Raw genomic sequence first — 21360 nt, forward strand, 5'->3', positions numbered from 1 at the left:
ACTCTTCAAAATCTTGCATGTTACAGACTTCACTACTCCCATCGGATTGGAGATAACATGTGGCTCTTGACAGCTCTGCTCCTTTGGGGTAAGTTGGGCTTAGTGGGGATAGCTAGAAGGGTACTGCCTCTGGCTATGGGGACTCAAGACTTTTTGTCTTCCTTTGGTATCCTAGGCTAGAACTCATGAATATGGGGACAACTGTATCTGTGCTTCCGTGGTTTATTCATGCTCATTATATCAAAAGCATAGGAAGAGAGACTTAGTGGTTAATATTTAGCCTGGAAGCATCATATCAAAATAAAGCCTTATCAATAACCATCTATAGGTTGTTCATACCACTAGTGCCTGATTTGGAAAGGGGGTAGAGAGAGACTCAAGAGACTAAGCTGGCCCCTCAGAGTCTATATTAGTTTTGACTCCTCGATTCCCTTCCTTGTCATCTCCCACTGACCAACTTATGCCTCTATTCTTTGGTCTCTTACAGTTCCAGCTGGTGCGCAAACGGGTGAGTGATCTTTAACTCAGTCTCTCTTCCTCTGCCACATTCCTTCTTCTAATGGGTGAGTTTTGTTATCCTGAAGAAGAGAGTATAGGGAGAGGATAGAAACAAGAAAGATTTACAAATTATGTAAAGTCCCCTATATTCAGAGTATGATTTTGATAAAATCCTGGTTTTTAAGGATTCTCTCTAAGGTTTCCTGAAAAAGCCCTGACCTCAGGACTAAATGCCTACGTGTATATAATAGCAGGAAAAGGCCAGAATTGCAAAACCATAGACGTAGCTCTGCTGGGTTTTCTAACATTTCTTGAAACAGTCCCCTTTAGAAGAAAGCCGAGTACTTTTTTTCTCCTCAGAGAGAACCAAGCAAGAGAACCAAGAAGGTTTCAAAGTGAGGAGTTTGAGTCTTGGTTTCCAATGCAGATGCTAATTAAGGCCTGAGTTTAACCCTCAACGACAGTATTGCACAGGGGGTAAGAGAACCAGCTCCAATCAACTTGCCTTGGTTTAAAACCCTGCTTCTTTGTTTACCAACAGTGAAAACTAAATTAGTCATTTGTTTCTTAGGAACCCCAAAGCTCCAAAATCCAGATGTAGATTTAATAACATGAACAGAGCTCTCTGCATGGGATCTGGATACTCTCAGTAGCTAGTTTTTATAGGTTCCCACTTGCTTATTTTTCAATCTCATTTAATATGTATTTTTACCTTGTGCTATCCACAAAACCTTACCAATTGCTCAGACCTTCCTTTTATTCCACTTTTTTTTTTTTTTAATCCCCAAAACAGACCCCGCAAAGGCAGTGATCACCTTGCAGCCTCCTTGGGTCAGTGTATTCCAAGAGGAAAATGTAACCTTATGGTGTGAGGGACCCCATTTACCTGGGGACACCTCTACACAGTGGTTTCTCAATGGCACAGCCATTCAGACCTTGACCCCCAGACACAGAATTGCTGCTGCCAGTGTCAGTGACAATGGTGAATACAGATGCCAGACAGGTCTCTCAGTGCCAAGTGACCCAGTACAGCTGGAAGTCCACAGAGGTAAGTATGGCATGGAGCAGGAGAGTTGGAAATCACAAGGTCTTCCTTTGTGTTTTCTCCTTTCTGCATGCCAGATACGTGTGTTTTCGTTTACTGGAGTATGAGTCTCAGCTCTATGTGCCTACTAGGTGAAATTAAGTCAAGATACTCAGAATATCACATTAGGGTCCTTAAACTGTGCCCCAACAGCACCCCAACTGGGACAGCTGTGAGCAGGGTATCTAGTGTAAAACTCAGACCCTAAGATTTTATTACTTAAAATGATCTAATCTGGGGGCACCTGGATGGCTCAGTTGGTTAAGTGCCTGCCTTCGCCTCAGGTCATGATCTCAGGGTCCTGGAATTGAGCCCCGCATCGGGCTCCCTGCTCAGTGGGGAGCCTGCTTCTCCCTCTGCCTCTCACTCTGCCTGCTCATGCTCTCTCTCACTCACCCTCTCTCAAATAAATAAATCAAATCTTTTAAAAAAACAAAAACGATCTAATTTTGTTGAAAAAAGTTATGCCTGCACATAGTAAATAAGAATTCAGAGGAATGTACAATGATGAACAATGAAGTCTCTCTTCCACCCCAAACCCCTAGTCCCATGGTCACCTCTGTAGAAATAAAGCTGTTAATATATATATGAACTTTAAAAAAAAAAAGGTGGTTGGTAGAATACTCTATATACTGTTCTACACCTTGCTTTTATCACTGAAAATACCTTGGAGGTCTGTTTAAATCAATAGACATTTACCATGAACTTTCAAATGTCTGCCATATGGCGGTGCTGTAACTGATTTAATCATTCTCCCTATTAGTAAACTTGTAGTGTATTTCCAGTTGTTTTTTTTTTAAAGATTTTTTATTTTTTATTAGAGAGAGAGAGAGTACAAGCAGGGGGAGCAGCAGGCAGAGGGAGAAGAAGTAGGCTCCCCGCTGAGCAGGGAGCCCGATACGGGACTCGATCCCAGGACCCCGGGATCATGACCTGAGCTGAAGGCAGACGCTGAATGGTCTGAGCCACCCAGGCACCCCAGTATTTTTGTTTTTACAAGCAATGCTGCAATAGACATCTCTATATGTATAGCCTGGGGCACATTTCATAATATATCTGTAAGATAATATTCTGGACATGAGATTACTGTGAGACTAAGCATTTTAAACTGATGAATAGAAGGGGGAAAAACCCACTATCCACTTAAATCTGTAAAAGGTTTCTATTTGTCAAGAAATGGAAACTGCAATGCTTTTTAGGGTAAAATGTTTCATTATTCAATACAAATCATTCAAATGTGTTATTTAGTTATTCAAAAGCAGTAAGTTAAAACTTCATTGTAATTGATCATGTAAAAGTTAATCCATGCTGGAGGCGGAATTAGATTTGTATGGACTAGGTTGCTTTTGGAGGAAATGTGTTTTAGCCAAGGCAATATTGAGAAATGCTAGGGAGATGCTAGGCGTTCTTTATTAGTCTCTTAGATTTCTGGGAATCAGATCCTAGGCGACAGATGGGAGGGGAGCTGTCAGAATTGGTTTTTTTGTTTGTTTGTTTTTTTGAGAGGGAGAGAGAGTGTGCAGGCACGAGCACAAGAGGGGAAAGGGGCAGAGGGAGAAAGAGAAGGAGCCTCCCCCCTGAGCAGGGAGCCAGACCCCGGAGCAACCCCAGGACCCCAGGATCCTGACTGACTGAGCCAAAGGCAGAGGCTTAACTGACTGCCCCCCAGACAGAACTGTTTTAACGAGAGACTTTGTGTAGTTCAAGCAGAAGCAGAGTGTTTCATGGTTCAAGTGACAAAAAATGAAGCAGGGCTGGGAAGAGGCCATTTTCTTTGCCTCTGCACAGACTCTAGAAGCCTCAGCATTGATGATGTATTGACAATAATATATTTTACATTTTTAAAAAAGATTTATTTATTTGAGAGAGAATGAGAGGGAGAGGTAGAGAGAGAGGGAGAGAAAATCTCAAACACTCCACGCTGAGTGCAGAGCCTGTCGTGGGGCTCCATCCTCAGGACAGTGAGATCACAACCTGAGCCAAAATCGAGTCAGATGCTTAACCACCTGAGCCACCCAGGGACCCCTCTATTTTGAGCCTCTTATAAATAGTACCGCTGTGAACATTTTTTTTTAAAAGATTTTATTTTTTTTAAGTAATCTCTACACCCAACATGGGGCTCGAACTCACACCCCAGAATCAAGAGTCGCACACTCTACCGGCTGAGCCAGCCAGGTGTCCTCACTGTGAACATTTTTATACATGTTTTTTGGTGCACATATGTACAGATATGTGTTGGAATATGCCTAGGAGTGGAATTGCTGGGTCACAAATATGCATATATTCATTCAGCTTTAGTTTTTCAAAGTGGTTATACCACATTACACCCACACCAGTGGAGTGTGAGAGTTCTGGTTCCTTTTCATCCTCATCAATACTCGGTGGTTTCTTCTTTTTTTTAACCACTCGGTTTCTATATTTTTCAGTTTAGCCATTCTGATGCATGTGCAATAGTTATCACATAGCTTTAATTTGCATTTTCCTGAAGACGACATTAAGCATTTTTCACATTTATTGCCTATTTGGATATCCTCTTTTGTAAAGTACCTGTCTAGGTTTTTTGCCAGTTTTTCTTTATTGTTGTCTTTCCTTATCGACTTGTAGGAGCTCTATATTTTGGACATGAGTCCTTTTTCAAGTGTTGCAAATATCTTCCACTCTGTGGCTTGTCTTTTCGTTATCTATGCTGTTTTCTTTTTTCAGTGAAAGAAGTGCTTACATTTACTGTAGTATAATACATCAGTCTCTATGCCCTTATTTAAAAATGTTTTGCCACAGGGGTGCCTGGGTGACTCAGTTGGTTAAGTGTCTGCTTTCAACTCAGGTCATGCTCCCCAGGTCCTGGGATTGAGCCCCAAGTCAGGCTTTCTGCTCCCTGGGGATCCTGTTTCTCCCTCTCCCTACCACTCCCCCTGCTTGTGCTGGCTCACATGCTGTCAAATAAATAAATAAAATCTTAAAAAAAAAGTTTTGCCATTGTTAACCAGCAGTGGAGGATTCAACTGCAGTTACACTAGCTCTCAGTCGCTTCAGTTAAATCTGTGTGTGCTGAGACCACAAAAATACAGCTGGTTTGAGGACCTAAGTCCTAATCATATGGCTTAGAATGAGTATCCCCATCCTGCTCCAAGGTGATGAAGATGGAGAGAATGGCTTTTGAGTAGGAAATTAGTAATGTTTGCTAAAAGCTGCATCCTACAATTTTTGATATATAATACTCCCACTATCATTTAAGGCTAAATATTTTTAATTTTCATTAGTATGTATGTATTTTTTTTTCCTCATGAATTACTTAGAAGTGTTTTAGGAAGGTGGCTTTTTGTTACTGATTTCTAATTTTACGGCATTTTGGTCAGAATTTATGTTAAATATGGTATCAGTTCTCTAGTATTTGTTGAAAATTGCTGGTGGCCTAGTATGTACTCGGTATTTGCAACTGTTGCATGTATGTTTGGGAAGATGTGAATTTTCTCTAAGCTAATCCTACACCTACAGTGCTACAAAAGCACTGCTGTCCCCTTTTGTCCTTTAAGAACCTCATCCTCATTTAGCCAAACCCACTGCCCGAGGGAAAGAAAAAGGAAGCATTTTTAGTTATGTGTACAGGTGTACATCTAAAGGGAGGGCCCCTTGGACTTGGAGCTCATTTTTACCAGCTAGATCACTGATCTGCACATGTGTGTATATCCTATCAATTTAGAAGCACATACCATCTGGAGATGTTTACTATTCTGTGAGTTTGTCTTAGTATGTGGGATCTCATTAACAACTTAGGAGTTGGAGTGTATTTGTTTTTTATTGCTGTGTAACAATTACCACAAACACAGCAGCTTAAAACAACACACATTTATTATCTTTCCATGGGTCTCAGCACAGCTTAGCTGGGTGCTCCACAGGGGCCGAAATCAGGTATGACTAGGCTGTGTTCCTTCCTTCAGTTCTTCCAAGCTCACGTGGTCATTGGCAGAATTCAGAATTCAGTTCCTTATGTTGTAGGCCTGAGGTCCCTGCCTTTTTGCTGGCTGTCAGCTAGAAGCCAATCTCGGCTCCTGGAGGCAGGCCCCTGCCATACGGCCCTCTCCCAACATAGTGGCTCACTTCTTCAAGGCCAGTGGGAGACTCTCTCAGTCCAGTCAGCTAAGACAGAGTCATATAATGTAACATCATCATGATAGAGACATCCCATAACCTTTGTCATATCCTGTTGATATGTTGCAAGTCTCAGGTTCTACCCACACTCAAGGGGATTACACAGGGTGTGACTCATTGGGGTCATCTTAGAATACTGCCTACCACTAATACGGTAAACTGTTTTTATCCCAACCAACTTCTGAAATCTGGAAAGGGAAGATAAGAAGGGGCTGTGTGCATGGCTGCTGGTAAAGACTACTTTTCTTCCCAGCAAAGCTAATTGAGGGATGGGCAACAGGCCTCAAATTCAGCAGAGCTCTGAGGTTAGAATGTTGTAAAGAGAAAAAGATAAGAACACCTCCCCCCACCCCCCCAGGGCCCAGTTCCAGCCTCCTCGTACCTCTGCTACTACATATATACATTTTGGGTCTATATTTTCCAGATTGGTTACTGCTCCAGGTCTCTAGCAGAGTCATCATGGAAGGGGAACCTCTGACCTTGAAGTGTCATGGATGGAAGAATAAGCTGGTGTACAAGATGCTTTTCTACCAAAATGGCAAGGTCTTTAGGTTTTCTCCTCAGAATTCTGAAGTCACCATTCTGAAAACCAACCTGAGTCACAATGGCATCTATCACTGCTCAGGCGAGGGAAAGCAACGCTTTGAATCAGCAGGAGTATCTATCACTATAAAAGGTATGTATCTGAATAGTCATAGAGCTGTAGTTTTAAGGACCATCACAAATCATCACTTAAGTTTGCAAGTGAAGACTTAAGTTCCGGAGAGGTAGCTGTCTCACTGAAGGCCATGCAGTGACCAGTGGCTGGGCCTCAGTCTGTTGCTTTTTCCAGTAAACCACAATGCCTCATCAGTAACCCCAGGAGCTAACATGAAGGCCAGGGCATAGTGAGGATCTATTTCATCAATTTTATTTTAGTTGCAAGGAATAGAGATTCACTCAAGGGAGGTAGGAGAGTTATTAGAAAATGACTCAATGGAATCTCATAAAAAGCTCTATAGAAACAGAAGCCATGAAGACATTAGGAGTCAGTTATACTTTCTGTCTATCTCTTGAGGCAATGTGACCTCTCTGGTTGTACTTCTCTCTGAACATCTGCTAACTACAGCAGCTTCCTCTGTTCTAGCTTGCATGTGGGCCTGGATTGTGGTTCTTTCATCTTAGGACTCATAACTACTAGCAACTTTTTTCTATCTGAAAAAGAATTCATTCCTATGGGGAAGAGAGGATTGTCCCAGATTATCTTTTGAGGCAGTAAAACAAGTAACGAGTCACTGACCCAGCTAGTGTGTGGGTCAGTATCCATTCCTGGTGGACCATTACCTAAAGGCATGGCCACATAATCAATAACATGGCTATTCAGGGAAGCATGGACTGTGTGGAGGTATTCTCCACAGTAGGAAATGAGGAAGCTGGCAATTATAAGATATCTGTGAGGAAACCCCAAGATTGCCTCTCTGCTGGAAGTGGGAAAAATTGTCTTACGGATGCATTCTCTAGGAGCAGGTTTCTCAAAGAGGAAGGGGGTATACCTTCTGTAAAAAGAATCTTGACACTGAAGCAGGCAACCCTATCCCCATCAACTTTTTCTTTAGAGCTATTTCCAGCCCCAGTGCTAAAAGCATCTTTGTCATCACCCATCCTGGAGGGGCATCTGGTCAACCTGAGCTGTGAAACAAAGTTGCTCCTACAGAGACCTGGTTTGCAGCTTTACTTCTCCTTCTACATGGGCAGCAAGACCCTGCTGAGCAGGAACACATCCTCTGAATACCAGATACTAACTGCTAAGAGAGAAGATTCAGGGTTATACTGGTGCGAGGCAACCACGGAAGATGGCAATGTTATCAAGCGCAGCCCTGAGTTGGAGCTTCAAGTCCTTGGTGAGAATGAGGGGAATTGACAGGAGAAGGCACAAGGAGAAGATGCTCCCTTTTCTCCTTTGGGGCTGAGGTTTGTTTACGGGGATTTCATGGCCCAGCCAAGGAAAACCCATGAACAGGCTTTTTACTCTTGATTCGTAACTTCACTATTCTCATGAACTTCATTAAATTTCCTTTCCTTTCTCCCTTTATTTCCTTCCTTTCTTCATTTCCTATTTTCTCTCCTCTTTCTTTTCCCCTCACTCCTCCTCCCTACCCCCCACATCTAATCAACAATATATTGAGTTCCTCCCATCTATTGTCATGGGTGTGGGGATATGAAGACATTGGGGTGCAGTTCTTCAAGGAGCTCATATGGTAGATTGGTGAGGTTGGGATTTTGTGGATTGCACGTAAATACTTACCCAAGTGTTGATCTGGCTGAGGTACTCCAAAACAAAGACTCTTTGGGAAAAAAGTTTATCTTCAACCCAAATTCATTTCAAGCATTAAATGACATAGAAATAGCCTTTATGCCTGAAACTAGGAAGTCCATCCACTGAGAGGGCCCTTGGCAGTTAAACTCTTACGAGGAGCCTGCCCCTGGTCCGTACACCACATGCCCCCTGAAATTACCAGTGTCTCCACTGGGGACAGGCACACCACATGTCAGCCAGCCTTCCCTCCCAAATATAACTCAGCCAGATCCCTCTGCACTCTAACTAGCATTTCTTCTTGTCATTTTTCTTTTTCAGGCCTCCAGACACAAACTCTTGTTTGGTTTCACGTCCTTTTCTATCTGGCAGTAGGAATGCTATTTTTGGTGGACACCATTTTCTGTACGATTATATATAAGGAACTGCGAAGAAAGAAAAAGTGGAATTTAGAAATCTCTTTGGACTCTGGTCATGAGAAAAGAGTAAACTCCTACCTTCAAAAAGAGAGGTATTTAGAAGAGCCATAATGTCATGAACGAGAGCAGCTACAAGAAAGGACATACCAGAAGCCACAGAGGGAGGGCTGTGGCAGCCCAGCAGGGGCCCACCACGGATCTAGACAGTCCCTTGCCTTCTTCTCTGTGCAAGCGCTGGGGTGCATACATCTGAAAGTTTAAACACATTAGAACTGTGAGTCTCATGACAGATATCTGATTAACTCTGAAATAAAGCAAACAAATGAGCTGACTTCAGTGGAGATAAACTTGAAAACTGGGTCATCAGGGACGATCTGAAGTGAGACCTACTCTAAAGAAATCTTTAAAAACTTGTAAGTCCAGTCTAACCTGATTATCCTACTATGTAGTTTGAGTAATAGTATTATTTCTAGGGACAGGGTGAAAAGGTAAGTGTGTGCATATGTACAAGAGATTAAGATAGAAAAGAGACAGAATGAGGGTGAGGAGGAGGCAGAAAAAGAGAATGAATATCAGGGATACAAGAGAAAAGCGTGTAGACCCAAAAGCAGGAAAGGTAACTTAGAGATAGATAGCTCCTGAGAGACTATGGGTGAAACACAGACACATCCCTGGAGTCAGCGTGGTTATTTGGTGGCTTCTCTCTTCAGCCCATGAGCAAGGAATGCATCCACACAGCTTGCAGAGGTCCACGGCAGTCCCTCACCAGGGCACATGGGGGCATGATTTTTGCCCTTTCATATGAGGCTTTCTCATAACCTGTGTTCAGAGACACCAGGGGTCCTGCTTGCCTATCCCACTCCCCCACCCCACAGGAAGACAGGATGTAACTGGGGCTTTCCTTAATAAATGAAACCCAGACCTCCGAACAGGGCACTGCAAGGAGCTTCAGCTGGGGAGGGGCAGTGGCATCATAAGGCCCCCGCTCTTAACCTCCAGAGATTTACTCTCCCCTTCTGATTTTCTGGATTAACTAAAAAGATAATGCTAATCTTGGGGCACCTGGGTGGCTCAGTTGGTTAAGTGTTGACTCAGCTCAGTTCATAATCTCAGGGTCCTGAAATCGAGCCCCGCATCAGGCTTCGCACTGGGCATGGAGCCTGCTTAAGATTCTCTCTCTCCCTCTCCTTCTGCCCCTCACCCCCCCGCAAAAAAAGATAATGCTACTCTCCCACTTGGGCTCTCATTTGGAGGCAAAATATTTTTCTGCTATCTAGAACACAGCTGAAATAAAACTGAAACATGTGAAAAGACTTTATTAAAGCTTAGAAAAAACCAAAAGGGGTATAAACAAACCTAGTAATGAATTCTAGATTTGGTTTTTTAAAACAGTGTAGCTTATCTGCCAAACAAGGATGCTTCCCAGCCTAACCTCTGTCCTGGTTCCACGTGGCAGGGCTCACCTTTAACATCCACCACCTAATACTCTTAAAGCAACTCAGCACTGTGAGGTAGATGGAAGAGCACCTTAGCCCACTGCTTTCCTAGTCTGTGGACAGTGAGAATGTTCGCTCTTCCAGAATAAAGTACAACAATTATCATCTCAGTAGTACAACTCCAACATTTAAAAAAAAAAAATTTGAGAGTGTGAGCATGAGTGGGGGGGAGGGGCAGAGGGAGAGAATCAAGCAGACTCCCAGCTAAGCGCAGAGCCCGATGCAGCGTTCTATCTCATGACCCATGAGACCATGACCTGAGCCGAAACCAAGAGTTGAAGGCTTAACCTACTGAGCCACCGAGGCACCCCAGTTACAACTGCAACATTTGAATTAAAAGAAAGATCATACGTAATAGTAGGAGTTTCATTAATTGCACATAATGTTTGGTCTTATTGACTGAGAAAATGGAAATGAGAACTGCAGGGAAGGAGTCCCATAGGAAAGAGGCCCAAAGACCTCTGTAGAGGGACCATCTGTAGAACACTCTAACCTGAGGAATTGGGAACTGAAGCAGGAAGTGACATTCACACTCTAGAGGAGAGAGCTGACCCTCAACAGGGTGGATAGAATTTCAGGGAAAGGGCTCCCTATGAGAAGAAGATGGGGGCAGACAGACACCATGACCTGGGGTTGAACTGGAATGGAGACAGTCATTACTAAAGCATCATGAAGTGCTTCCTCCTTCCCCTGCTCTTCTATCTTCGTCACAATTTTTTTCTCACATGTACTTTACTGCTTAAATAACTGATTTGGTTAAATCAATTTCTTTTTTCCTCTTTTTGGATTAAATCAATTTCTTAGTTGTGTTGCTTGGTAAACTGGGGAGATCCCAGACCCTGAGGCCTTGACCCATCCTGTCCCAAAGATGTCACCAAAGATTAGTCATGAGAAAGAATTCAAGGACAAAGCACAGCAAATGAGCTGAGGGACACTAGCAGGAAAGTTTATTAAAGTGAAAGTACACTCTTGAGATGTGAGTGGGAAAGAGGGAGGTGGGGGACTGTGCCTGGGGATTCAGGTTTCTATTTTTATCAACAGTTGTTAACAAGAGGGTGGAATATTCATTATTTGGGGCAGGATTGGAAGCAGGTTTCCTTGCTTTTTCTTCCTTATTTGGCTAGGGGTTTCCTGTCATGGCACCTGCCATCTTGGGCCTGCCTGGTTCAATCCAGCTTCTTAAGGAGTGCTGGGGGGCCAGGCCTCTGACATTCACAATGACTGGCCATGACTTCCTCTTTGCTGGCCTCCAGGTATCCTGTTAGAACCTAACTGCCTACTCTAACATTTGAACAATTTGCATTTCAGTCTACCCTTATTTCTGGCCTATAGCTGTGACAGGAATAGGTTCTTTTTTTTTTTAAAGATTTTATTTATTTATTCATGAGAGATAGAGAGAGAGAGAGGCAGAGGGAGAAGCAGGCTCCCCGCAGAGCAGGGAGCCCGATGCGGGACTCGATCCCAGGACCCTGGGATCATGACCTGAGCCGAAGGCAGACGCTTAACCGACTGAGCCACCCAGGCGTCCCAGGAATAGGTTCTTGGAGTCCCCCAAATTCATGCCAACCTGCTGGTTCCCCAAGCCTTGGTGCTAGGTCTAGTCAAGGCCTGGTACCACCTCCCACTTTCTCCAGGTGGGTTGTCCAGCCCTCCAATTTCCCTACAGCGGTTGGGTGCCCTGTCCCTGACACTTGTCCCTACCTATCTAAGGGCTCACTCCTCTTTATTTTTATTCCATCCAGTACTGGAAACACACACAGAAATGACTGGATCCAAGTGGGGAGAGAGGCCCACAGGGAGAGAAGGGAAGGAACTGCAAAACCAGCAGAAGGCAAACTGTCACCTGCTGAGAACCGCCCCCCCCCGCCCCAAGCTCTCCCAAAGTCCTATCCTTCCTGGAGCACCCAGCATGTCTTACCTGAACAGAACAGGACATTTCAGCCCAAAGGAGGACATGCTTGCAAACAGTATCTGCTCCAGAGCTCCTCAGTGGGTTGGTCAAGGCTTTATCAAGTTTTCGTTGCAGTCTGATTTCTTCCACTGCCCAGTCCTACCTCTTCACTCTTCCTTTCACAGGGGTTCATCCTTAATAAACATCTTGCACCCCAAACTGTCCAAAATCTGCTCCCAGAATCCAGTCTGAGTGTTTTGTATGCCACTGCAAAATTTATAGTCTTTGGAGTCTTATAAGACCCATCTGTCCCAATAACACTTCTAAAGACATACATATTTTTAATAGAGAACAAAAGAAATTGGTAAGTAAAAAATATGCACACATGGCTCCATTTTGCACAGAATAAGCTTGATATTCCTGTGAATGTCCTTTGTTTAACACCTTATCAAATTGAGCTGGCTTATGATGCAAAATGCTCTCTCTCCCTCTATCTGAAAAGGAGAAGGAATATCTTCATGTATTCTGATTGTACTTTTATGCATAATGAAGCCTTGCATTTTAAGGTCAGGGTTTCAAATTTCACTAGTTAGCATTAGAGGCAAAACACAAGCCTGCTAATTTTACTTGTAGAAATCAAGAAACTGATCAATAGAATTTTATTCAATTATGGTGAAACAAGAAACATACAGGACTTTATGTCTCTAGTTACCACCACCCCGTCATATATATGGATTGCTTTACCCATCTGACCTGTATCTTCCTGGAGTGTATGAATCCATAGGAATATATGAAGATGTTCTTGCAGGTACATTGGCAATGACCGTTTAAGACAATAAGGCTCCCAGTCCCCAACTTCCATGCAGTCTCCCACTATATTGTGTGCCTAAGGACATGCCTGCTGTAAATGTTTGAAGCTAGTTCTGCTTTTCTACCTACTCTTTCCCACTCACCCTTCACCCAGTTTGCAAAAGAAAGGTATATCTCTTGCTCATCCCGAATCTTGACTTACTGCCCTGAGGATAAAAAAAATCCGTGTAGCACAGACAAAGGCACTATAGACCAAAGGTAAGTTTTTGTGTCTCTCATATTTATGGGTATTAAGGGCAAAGCTAGGAATGAGAAATAAATATGTTGGCCCATGTGGAGATGTTCTGAATCCTGGTATATTTTGAGAAGTAAAGCAGAATTTATGGCAATTTTCACGTAAAGACCTTGCCTCTTCTTTATTATTATTTAAACAGAACCAACAGCAGCAAAAACAGCTTGGCTCTTGAGAAAGAGTCCTGAGAACAAGGCAAAGAGTGTAAGAAATACTGACAAATAACTGCATCTGATCTCCTCTAGGGCAACAAATTTATGGACAGCTCTACACCTGATCTATTCATCTGTGAATCAGGCTGTGTAAGAATAGGCTACGGTTTGTTAAGGTAGCAACTCCTAAATCTCAGCACCTTAAACCAACAGAGGTTTGTCATTCATTCATGTTACACCAGAGTCAAATGAGAAGGCTTGTTAGGTGGCACTTTCGGGAACATTGCCGGCAGCCGTGCCAGAGCTGAGAGAGAGCATGGAGTACCCCATACCGGGATTTAAATTCTCCAGCCCAGACGTGACACACAACACTCCCACCTCACTGGTCAGAACTAGTTATCTAGCTCCATTCAACCACAAAGAGGATGTAAAACTCTACAGAAAGCCTAAGGCAAGAAGCCGGAAACATTGTGAAAGCACAAACACTATCACGGAGTATTTCAGATATATAAAAAGCATGCTGGGAATTATCAAGTGGCTTCCAAGAGCAGTCTCCCTGCATTTTCAGTATTCTAAGTAAAGGGAAGGAAGGAGTTGATAACTCACCCATGATTCAGTGTTTCTCAGTTGCATATTCTGCCTGAATAGAGAGGAAACTTCTTTTACCTCTAACAGATCAACATTACATCTCCAAGTAAAAGGAATGTACAGAAAGCAAGTTGGTGTTACACATTTTCTTGAACAATTTGGAAGAATTTTTCGTTTTTACCAAAAAAAAAAAAAAAAGTACTGGATAATACTGTAAATCCGTGTACACATTTTTACTTGGTTGCAGATATGCTCATCAACCATTTCTTTGTTCCTAACTGGCACATGTTAGTAGATTCTACTGTAAATCAGCTCTTAACGGTCACGAATACACTTTTTTAAGGTCTACATTTTTTTTTACTTTATGTTAATCACCATACATTACATCATTAGTTTTTGATGTAGTGTTCCATGATTCATTGTTTGCATATAACACCCAGTGCTCCATGCAGAACGTGCCCTCTTTAATACCCATCACTGGGCTAACCCCTCCCCCCACCCCCTTTTACGTTTAATTAATGACTAGAAGCGGCGCGTTAGTTGTGGCACCGCGCGGAGGCGTTGTGCTCCGAGTGCGTCCCGCAGCGGGCCGCTGGCTCCACCCTGTGGCCACCTGTGCACACTGCCACCTTAGCTCGCCTTCCGCAACCTTCCCCAAAACCTGGTGAGAGATCTTGCTTCCCCAGAGCCGGCAGCGGCAAGAAATGGGCTTTAGGCTGGGTCGGCGGCAGCGGCGGCGGACGAATCAAGGAGAGCAAGGAGTCGTGCGTGCCCAGTTCGTCCCGCTATCCAGATGAGCACCCAACTCGTGGGCGGCCCCCCAAACCCCGAAGTACTTGTTTGTTCGGGGTTCGCAGGTCTGAGAGCCCGGTTCCCCACTGGGCCCGGGCACCAACAGCAGGTAGCAAGGCGGGAAACCAAAAAGTGCGGATTGGCGGGCGGCTTCCCGGGTCTGCGTAGCTGAAAAACCCCCATCGCGGCCGGGGCCGGGGCCGACCCGCCTGCTCGCAGACCCGGCGGTGGCGCCACCCCGCGGCGAGGAGGACTACGACTGGGAGACCGCGGGAAGGGGACGGGCGCTGACCTGCCGGGAGACCCAAGAGAAAGGTGGCTGGAGGAGACAGCAGCGGGGAAGGAGCAGGTGGGGAGTGAATGACGGCCGTTCAGTCAAGCACAGATGGACTTTCCTGCCGGTTCCACCATCGTCAGAGCCAGGAAGGGACCCCGGGCCCGCAGAACCGGCTGGGCAGTGGGCAGGGAGCCCGCTGGCTCTTCAAGGGCTGCTCTGAAATGCATTCGGGAATCACGTGGCTTCTCCCAAAGACCTGTCCTATCCCGGATGACAAGAGCTTCCAGGACTGAGAACAAGGCCCCGGGGGGGATTGGTGCAGGTGGCAGGGAGGAAGGTGGTGGGTGTTGGGGGCAGGGGTGGAGGAAGGGTGTTCTTTCATCTCTTTGAGATTCAGCAGGTACAATACCCAAAAGCTTGCTGGACCTACCAAGGCTCTCGGACACATTATGTAAATCCAGAGCTTACAGAACTAAGTACAGCACCCCAGAGGAGAAAGTTAAAGAGCAGAACAGGCAATTGGTTGTGAGAAGGGCAGGTCAGTTTTTCATCTTCCAGGCTCCATACAGAAAGCCCTAAACTCATTCGAGCTTCTACAGGAGTTCAGGCCCATTTCAGAAGAGTGTTCCTAGCCTGAGAAGGAAACCCCAGAGCATATCGACTGGTTTGGGGTAAAACGGGAAGAGTTGGGTCCATTCTAGTTCTTTCTTGGCTACCACACAGTTGGGAGAAAACCTAGAGCCTTCTGGACCCACCTCCACCCCAGAAGCCAAAGATAGCCTGACCTGAAAACCAGATGGAATGGAGGCATAGTTGGCAGTTGGCTGGAAGGGGTTCAGCAGTTCTCACTGCCACCATGCCAGTTGGAGACAGACCCCATTGGCAGTAAGGGTTGGACAACAGTGGAAGCATGGAAACCAGTTAGGAATCTGGTGAGAGACAACGGTAGTTTGGACTTACAGGGAGCAGGGGAGGTGTTGAGAAGTGTTACATTTGGAATATATTTTGTAGGAAGTGCCCAAAAAGCTTGCTGATTGATTAGATGTAGTGAATGTGGGAAAAAGAGGAATCAGAAACAACTTGTAAATCTGGGCCTGAGGAATAAACTGATTCTATTGGCCGGGGCCAGGAACTGTGAAAGAGCAAGTTGGTGTAACAGGAGAGAGGAGTAGCAAGAAGCAAAAGTTTTGTATTGGACATATTAAGATTCCTATTTGACATTTAAGTGTAACTGTTGACAAAGCCATGGAATATGAGTGGAGCTCAGAGAACAATGTTGGAGTAGAGATAAAAATTTGAGAATCATCATATATATGTGGCATTTGGAGCCATGGGGTTAGAAGAGACAATGTAAGCAGCAAGTACAGATAGAAAACAGAAAAGGGTCTAAGGCTGAACCCTGGGATGTACCAAATCTTAAAGGTTGTGTAGAAGCATTGGCAGCAAAAGATGTTGACAAGGCATAGCCAATGAAATAGGAGAAAAACATAGAAGAAGAAAGGTCTCAAGAAAAAAAGAGTGATAAACTTTATCAAATTCTCCTGAGAAGACTATTGGATTTGGAGTGGGATTGCATTAAGTCTGTAGATTTGGGGAGTGAAAATGAAGGAGAGAGACTGACATCATTATAATATTGACTTTTCCAATTCATGAACATGGTATAACTCTCCATTTTTTATATCCTTGTTAATATCTCTCAACAATCAAATCAAAAAGGATTTTCTCCCTAGAAGTCTTGTTCATCTTTTTGTTAGATTTATTCCTAGGTTTTTCATTTTTGTAAGTTATTGTAAATGGTATTGTTAAAATCTTAGGAAGTGATTATTACCAATCTCATAGTTATGATAATATAAAAACTGAAAGACCCTAAGAGAACTGTCTATTAAGGTTGGCAATGGAAAGCAAGATGTAAAAAGAAAATTCTAGTAAGTTGAAAATCTGGGCCTCCATAAGGTCTTTTAGGTAAAGACTTCCTTGTTAATGCACACTGGCAGTCAAATGAGAGCCAATAAAATTGTCTGCTGTCCTTATCTTATTCCTTATTTCTTGGTTTGTTTCTAATTGTAGGGTCCAAATCCCTAAAAGGTCATCTTTCTGCCTTCCCCATTTCATCTCCGTATCACACAAAGTACATGTTACTCCTTACCTCCTCCACTGAAGGATAAATTGTGAAGAGGGAGCATGTGTTAAAGGGAAAGTTTCCCAAACATGATAAGTGAGTTAATGGAGATAGAAAATCTCTAAGGAAGACTAGAAATAATTGGTTTACACATTCTGGAGAAATAAATTCCCCAAGTGTGGTTCTCTCTGAGAAGATAATTTTGAGGAAGCCTTGGCATGATCTCCAGTGAATCAGCTCTGGAGTCCGGCTGTGACTTTGAAGACCATTTCTTCTGAAAGGGCAGAAAAAGGCCTTAGAGAAGAAATAGGCATTTGCAACAGGTTTGTAAGAACCATATTTATTTTAGAAAATAATCATTTCTTTCTTTCTTTTTTTTTTTAAATAATCATTTCTTTTTTTTTTTTAAAGATTTTATTTATTTATTTGAGAGGGAGAGAATGAGAGAGAGCACGAGAGGGAAGAGGGCAGAGGGAGAAGCAGACCCCCTGCCGAGCAGGGAGCCCAATGTGGGACTCGATCCCGGGACTCCAGGATCATGACCTGATCCGAAGGCAGTCGCTTAACCAACTGAGCCACCCAGGCGCCCTAAATAATCATTTCTTAACTTGAATTCAATCACATCTTGAAATTTCACAGGCTTTGGGTACAACAAACTAAAATTCAAATCTTAACCCTGCACTTAACAGCTTCTTGAATTGCACTTTCTTATCCCAATTACCTTTCATTCCACTTTAAAATCTGTATTGTGGCCCATGATAGCTAACATCTATGGATTTATTTACCAAAAACTCTTTTATTTGCTTTGCAGGGCTTATTTCACTTAATATATTTTTTTAAGACTTATTTATTTATTTTAGAGAAAGAGGGCAGGAGGGAGGGGCAGAGGGAGAGAGAGTGTTAAGTAGACGCATGCGGAGCATAGAGCCCGATGCAGGGGCTCGATCTCACAACCCTGAGATCATGACTTGAACTGAAATCAAGAGTTGAATGCTTAACCAACCACACCACCCAGGCACTCCTATTTCACTTAAACTTAATAGTATCTGTTGCTGTCTTTGTCTCATAATATTTGCATGTGGCTTTTAATCTTTTTTCCATTATCTTGATCAATTTATATAAATATCGTCTCTTCCCTCAATGTCTGGTGAAACTCTTCGGAGAGTTTCTCTGCTGTTTTTAAGGGTAGGTCTTTGCCTATCTTTTCAGTTTCTCCTATAGCTATTTTTATTCAGTCATTCTACCTTTCTTAGGGCAACTTTGATCACTTGTATTAAAAATTAAATATTTTGTCTACATTTGCAAATATATGTGTCAAAATACACATACCACTTAAAATATCTTCTATATTTAACATTGCTGATATAGTAGTGTACTTTTTCTCTTTCAACATTAAATTACTAAAGGATTAACCCTTTAATTTTCTTTCAAAGAACCAGATTTTGGCTTTATTGATTAATTCTATTTTGGGGGAATGAGGAAGTATGATCTATTCATTTCTGCTTCTATCCTAATTTATTCCTCTACTTCCCTCCTGTTTTGGTGTCCCTTTATTGGCTTTTATGTTAAAAGCTTTACTTCATTATTTTTAATAGTTCTCATTCTCTCATAAATGCATTTTTTTTAAAGATTTTATTTATTTATTTGAGAGAGAGAATGAGATAGAGAGAGCATGAGAGTGGGGAGGGTCAGGGGGAGAAGCAGACTCCCTGCTGAGCAGGGAGCCCGATGTGGGACTCAATCCCAGGACTCCAGGATCACGACCTGAGCAGAAGGCAGTCGCTTAACCAACTGAGCCACCCAGGTGCCCTCTCATAAATGCATTTTAAAGCTATGACTTTTCCTCTGGCCTCTTAATATAAGTTTTAATATATAGTGCTTTCTTTGTTATTGTAATCATATTGTTATTATTATTGTATTAATATTGTATTATTATTTGTTATTATTATATATAATTTTAATTTTTTTTCTCTTTAGTCCATATGCTATTTCCTAACAGTATAGATCAAGGAGAATATTTTTAGTTATGTCCTTGCATTATGATTAGTGAATGGGTATCATATAGTTTCAACTTTTCTTTTTTTTTTTTTTAAAGATTTTATTTATTTATTTTTTAGAGAGCAAGCGAGCGAGAAACAGCATGAGAGGGGAGAGGGTCAGAGGGAGAAGCAGGCTCCCCGCTGAGCCAGGAGCCTGATGTGGGACTCGATCCCAGGACCCTGGGATCATGACCTGAGCCGAAGGCAGACGCTTAACCATCTGAGCCACCCAGGCGCCCATAGTTTCAACTTTTCAACACTTGTTGAGCTTTCACTTGTCATCTTACACGTGGTCAGTTTTTATCAGAATTTATGAATCCAAAATGTACATTTTCTACTTTGGATACAAGATGGTGTGGGTATAAGTACAATTATGACTAATTTTGTTGACCGCGTTCTTCAAATCCTCTATATCCTCAACAAGTTTTAATCAACTTGATCTGCCAATTCCTGAGACTCTGCTTTTCTCCACTATAAATGATTTGCATATACTAATCCAGAAAGATTGATCTATTATGCCCCTTTCCCATCTAAACACATCCCTCAATCATAATACCATGAAATACACCTCCCTTAGACAATGAAAAGGTTTCTTAGGTTTTTTCTCTAGGCCAAGGATTGAAATTCAAGTTTTACCTTGGTTAACTCTCCTGCCAATCCTAAAATTGTGTTCTCTACACACACCTGCTATTTCTGAAAAAAAAATTCACTTAAGAATAATTTCTTGGGGAAACCTGGGTGGCTCAGTCGGTTAAGCGTCTGCCTTCAGCTCGGGTCATGATCCCAGGGTCCTGGGATCGGGTCCCACATCAGGCTCCTTGCTCAGCGGGAAGCCTGCTTCTCCCTCTCCTTCTGCCGCTCCCCTTGCTTGTTCTGGCTCTTTCTTTTGCTATCTCTCTCTCTCTGTGTCAAATAAATAAATAAAATCTTTTTAAAAAAAGAATAATTTCTTAATTATTGATAGTAATGTGAAAAAAAACAACAACTATGAACAATTCAACAATTCAAACACCGGGGGGAAAGTCCCCTACAGAGACACTTCAATAAGCAAAATAATTTTCCTTCATTTTTCATAGTGCAGCAGGCAGAGGAGTGAAGAAGCCTAAGGAAACAAAGGTATATTCACTTGCTGGAAGTAACCCTAATATATATAGGTTAACCAGTATGCCTTTCTCTTGCTCATTATTCTACGTGTTATAATGTGGGTCTTAAGTCTAGACATACCAAACTAGATGAAACACATCTCCAGAAAGAAATTCAAGTAGTTTAAGGCCCAACCCTAGGATTGGGAATTATATTAAGAACACTGAACAACATTTGCCCAGGGTTATATCTGTGGTGTATCTGAACTGTTTCACACTCCCTCTTGGCCTAAAGAGTTTTCTTTTAATGCATTTGAAATCTTAGAATCCTACCAAGTGGAAACTAAGACTTAGACAAGACTCAAACATCATTGCCTACAAAAACAAAGCTGATGTATTTAGGTATATTCTGTTCTCCTGAATGTTAAAAAGATATGATATCATAAGAGTGGTATGGACTTCCCCCAACCTTCTGGTAATTTATAATCACTGCTCTTGATCGTGTGAAGCAACAGAGAAAATTTGCTCCTTACTTCATTTCACTAATCTGTGTTTTCCATTTTTTTGTCACAAGACTCCTTCTTCTGGATGCCTGGTACTATTCAAGTCCCAAGATCAATTAAGATCTCAATCTCGCGGGCGCCTGGGTGGCTCAGTTGGTTAAACGACTGCCTTTGGCTCAGGTCATGATCCTGGAGTCCTCGGATCGAGTCCCACATCGGGCTCCCTGCTCGGTGGGGGGTCTGCTTCTCCCTCTGACCCTCCCCCCTCTCATGTACTCACTCTCTCTCATTCTCTCTCTCTCAAATAAATAAAATCTTTGAAAAAAAAAAAAGATCTCAATCTCCCTCTCAAAATAATCAACCAGTCCCAAGCCACTACCTCTTTACTACCTTGAGACAGTAGGCCAGCATCCAAGTTTGGTCCCCAAAGGTCAAATACTGGAGAACTGCTTAAGCTCTATTATTTCCCTCCTTTGGTCTTTCTGGCTTTGGTCATCTAAGCAAAGTTCCTTAGATTGGCTGATAGTGAGACTCTAGATTCTTATGCCTCTTTTTACTACAACCATCTGAAATATATCACCTATTATATAATGTGTTCTTGGCCAAAGAAAAGAAATCTTGAGGTCTCAGAGCTATCATCTGCCTTGTTTGCTACTCCTTGGACAACTATAGTTTACATAAGAAAGTCTTCCTTATATTCTTGGGAAAACTTTGGTTCCTGAGTAGGTAGCAAAAACAAGAGCTTCATCTTGAAAATACTGAGAGGAAAAATGTGAAATACTTTAAATAACCAGAAATGATTGACCCATAAGTCATCAACCTGGCTCCACCAAGCCCATTTTAAAATTTCTGATTTTAACATTTCCCAAATATTTG

General features: G+C 42.7%; 1 protein-coding gene across 5 annotated transcripts; it reads left to right on the forward strand.

The window, feature by feature from the left end:
• Positions 1-8821, forward strand: FCGR1A (Fc gamma receptor Ia). 5 transcript variants are annotated; one of them, XM_021688071.1, is made up of 6 exons: positions 1-88; positions 488-508; positions 1292-1546; positions 6156-6407; positions 7327-7611; positions 8346-8821. In XM_021688071.1, the coding sequence occupies exons 1-6, from the start codon at positions 58-60 to the stop codon at positions 8552-8554; spliced, it is 1053 nt and encodes a 350-aa protein (XP_021543746.1). In that variant the 5' UTR covers positions 1-57; the 3' UTR covers positions 8555-8821. The 5 variants fall into 5 exon arrangements, with proteins under 5 accessions (XP_021543746.1, XP_044770067.1, XP_044770066.1 ...); XM_044914132.1 differs by lacking the exon at positions 1292-1546; XM_044914131.1 differs by lacking the exon at positions 488-508.
• The last annotated feature ends 12539 nt before the right edge of the window (positions 8822-21360 follow it).

The sequence above is a fragment of the Neomonachus schauinslandi genome, chromosome 4 (genome assembly GCF_002201575.2).
Source record: "Neomonachus schauinslandi chromosome 4, ASM220157v2, whole genome shotgun sequence".
In the NCBI taxonomy this organism is placed as follows: domain Eukaryota; kingdom Metazoa; phylum Chordata; class Mammalia; order Carnivora; family Phocidae; genus Neomonachus; species Neomonachus schauinslandi.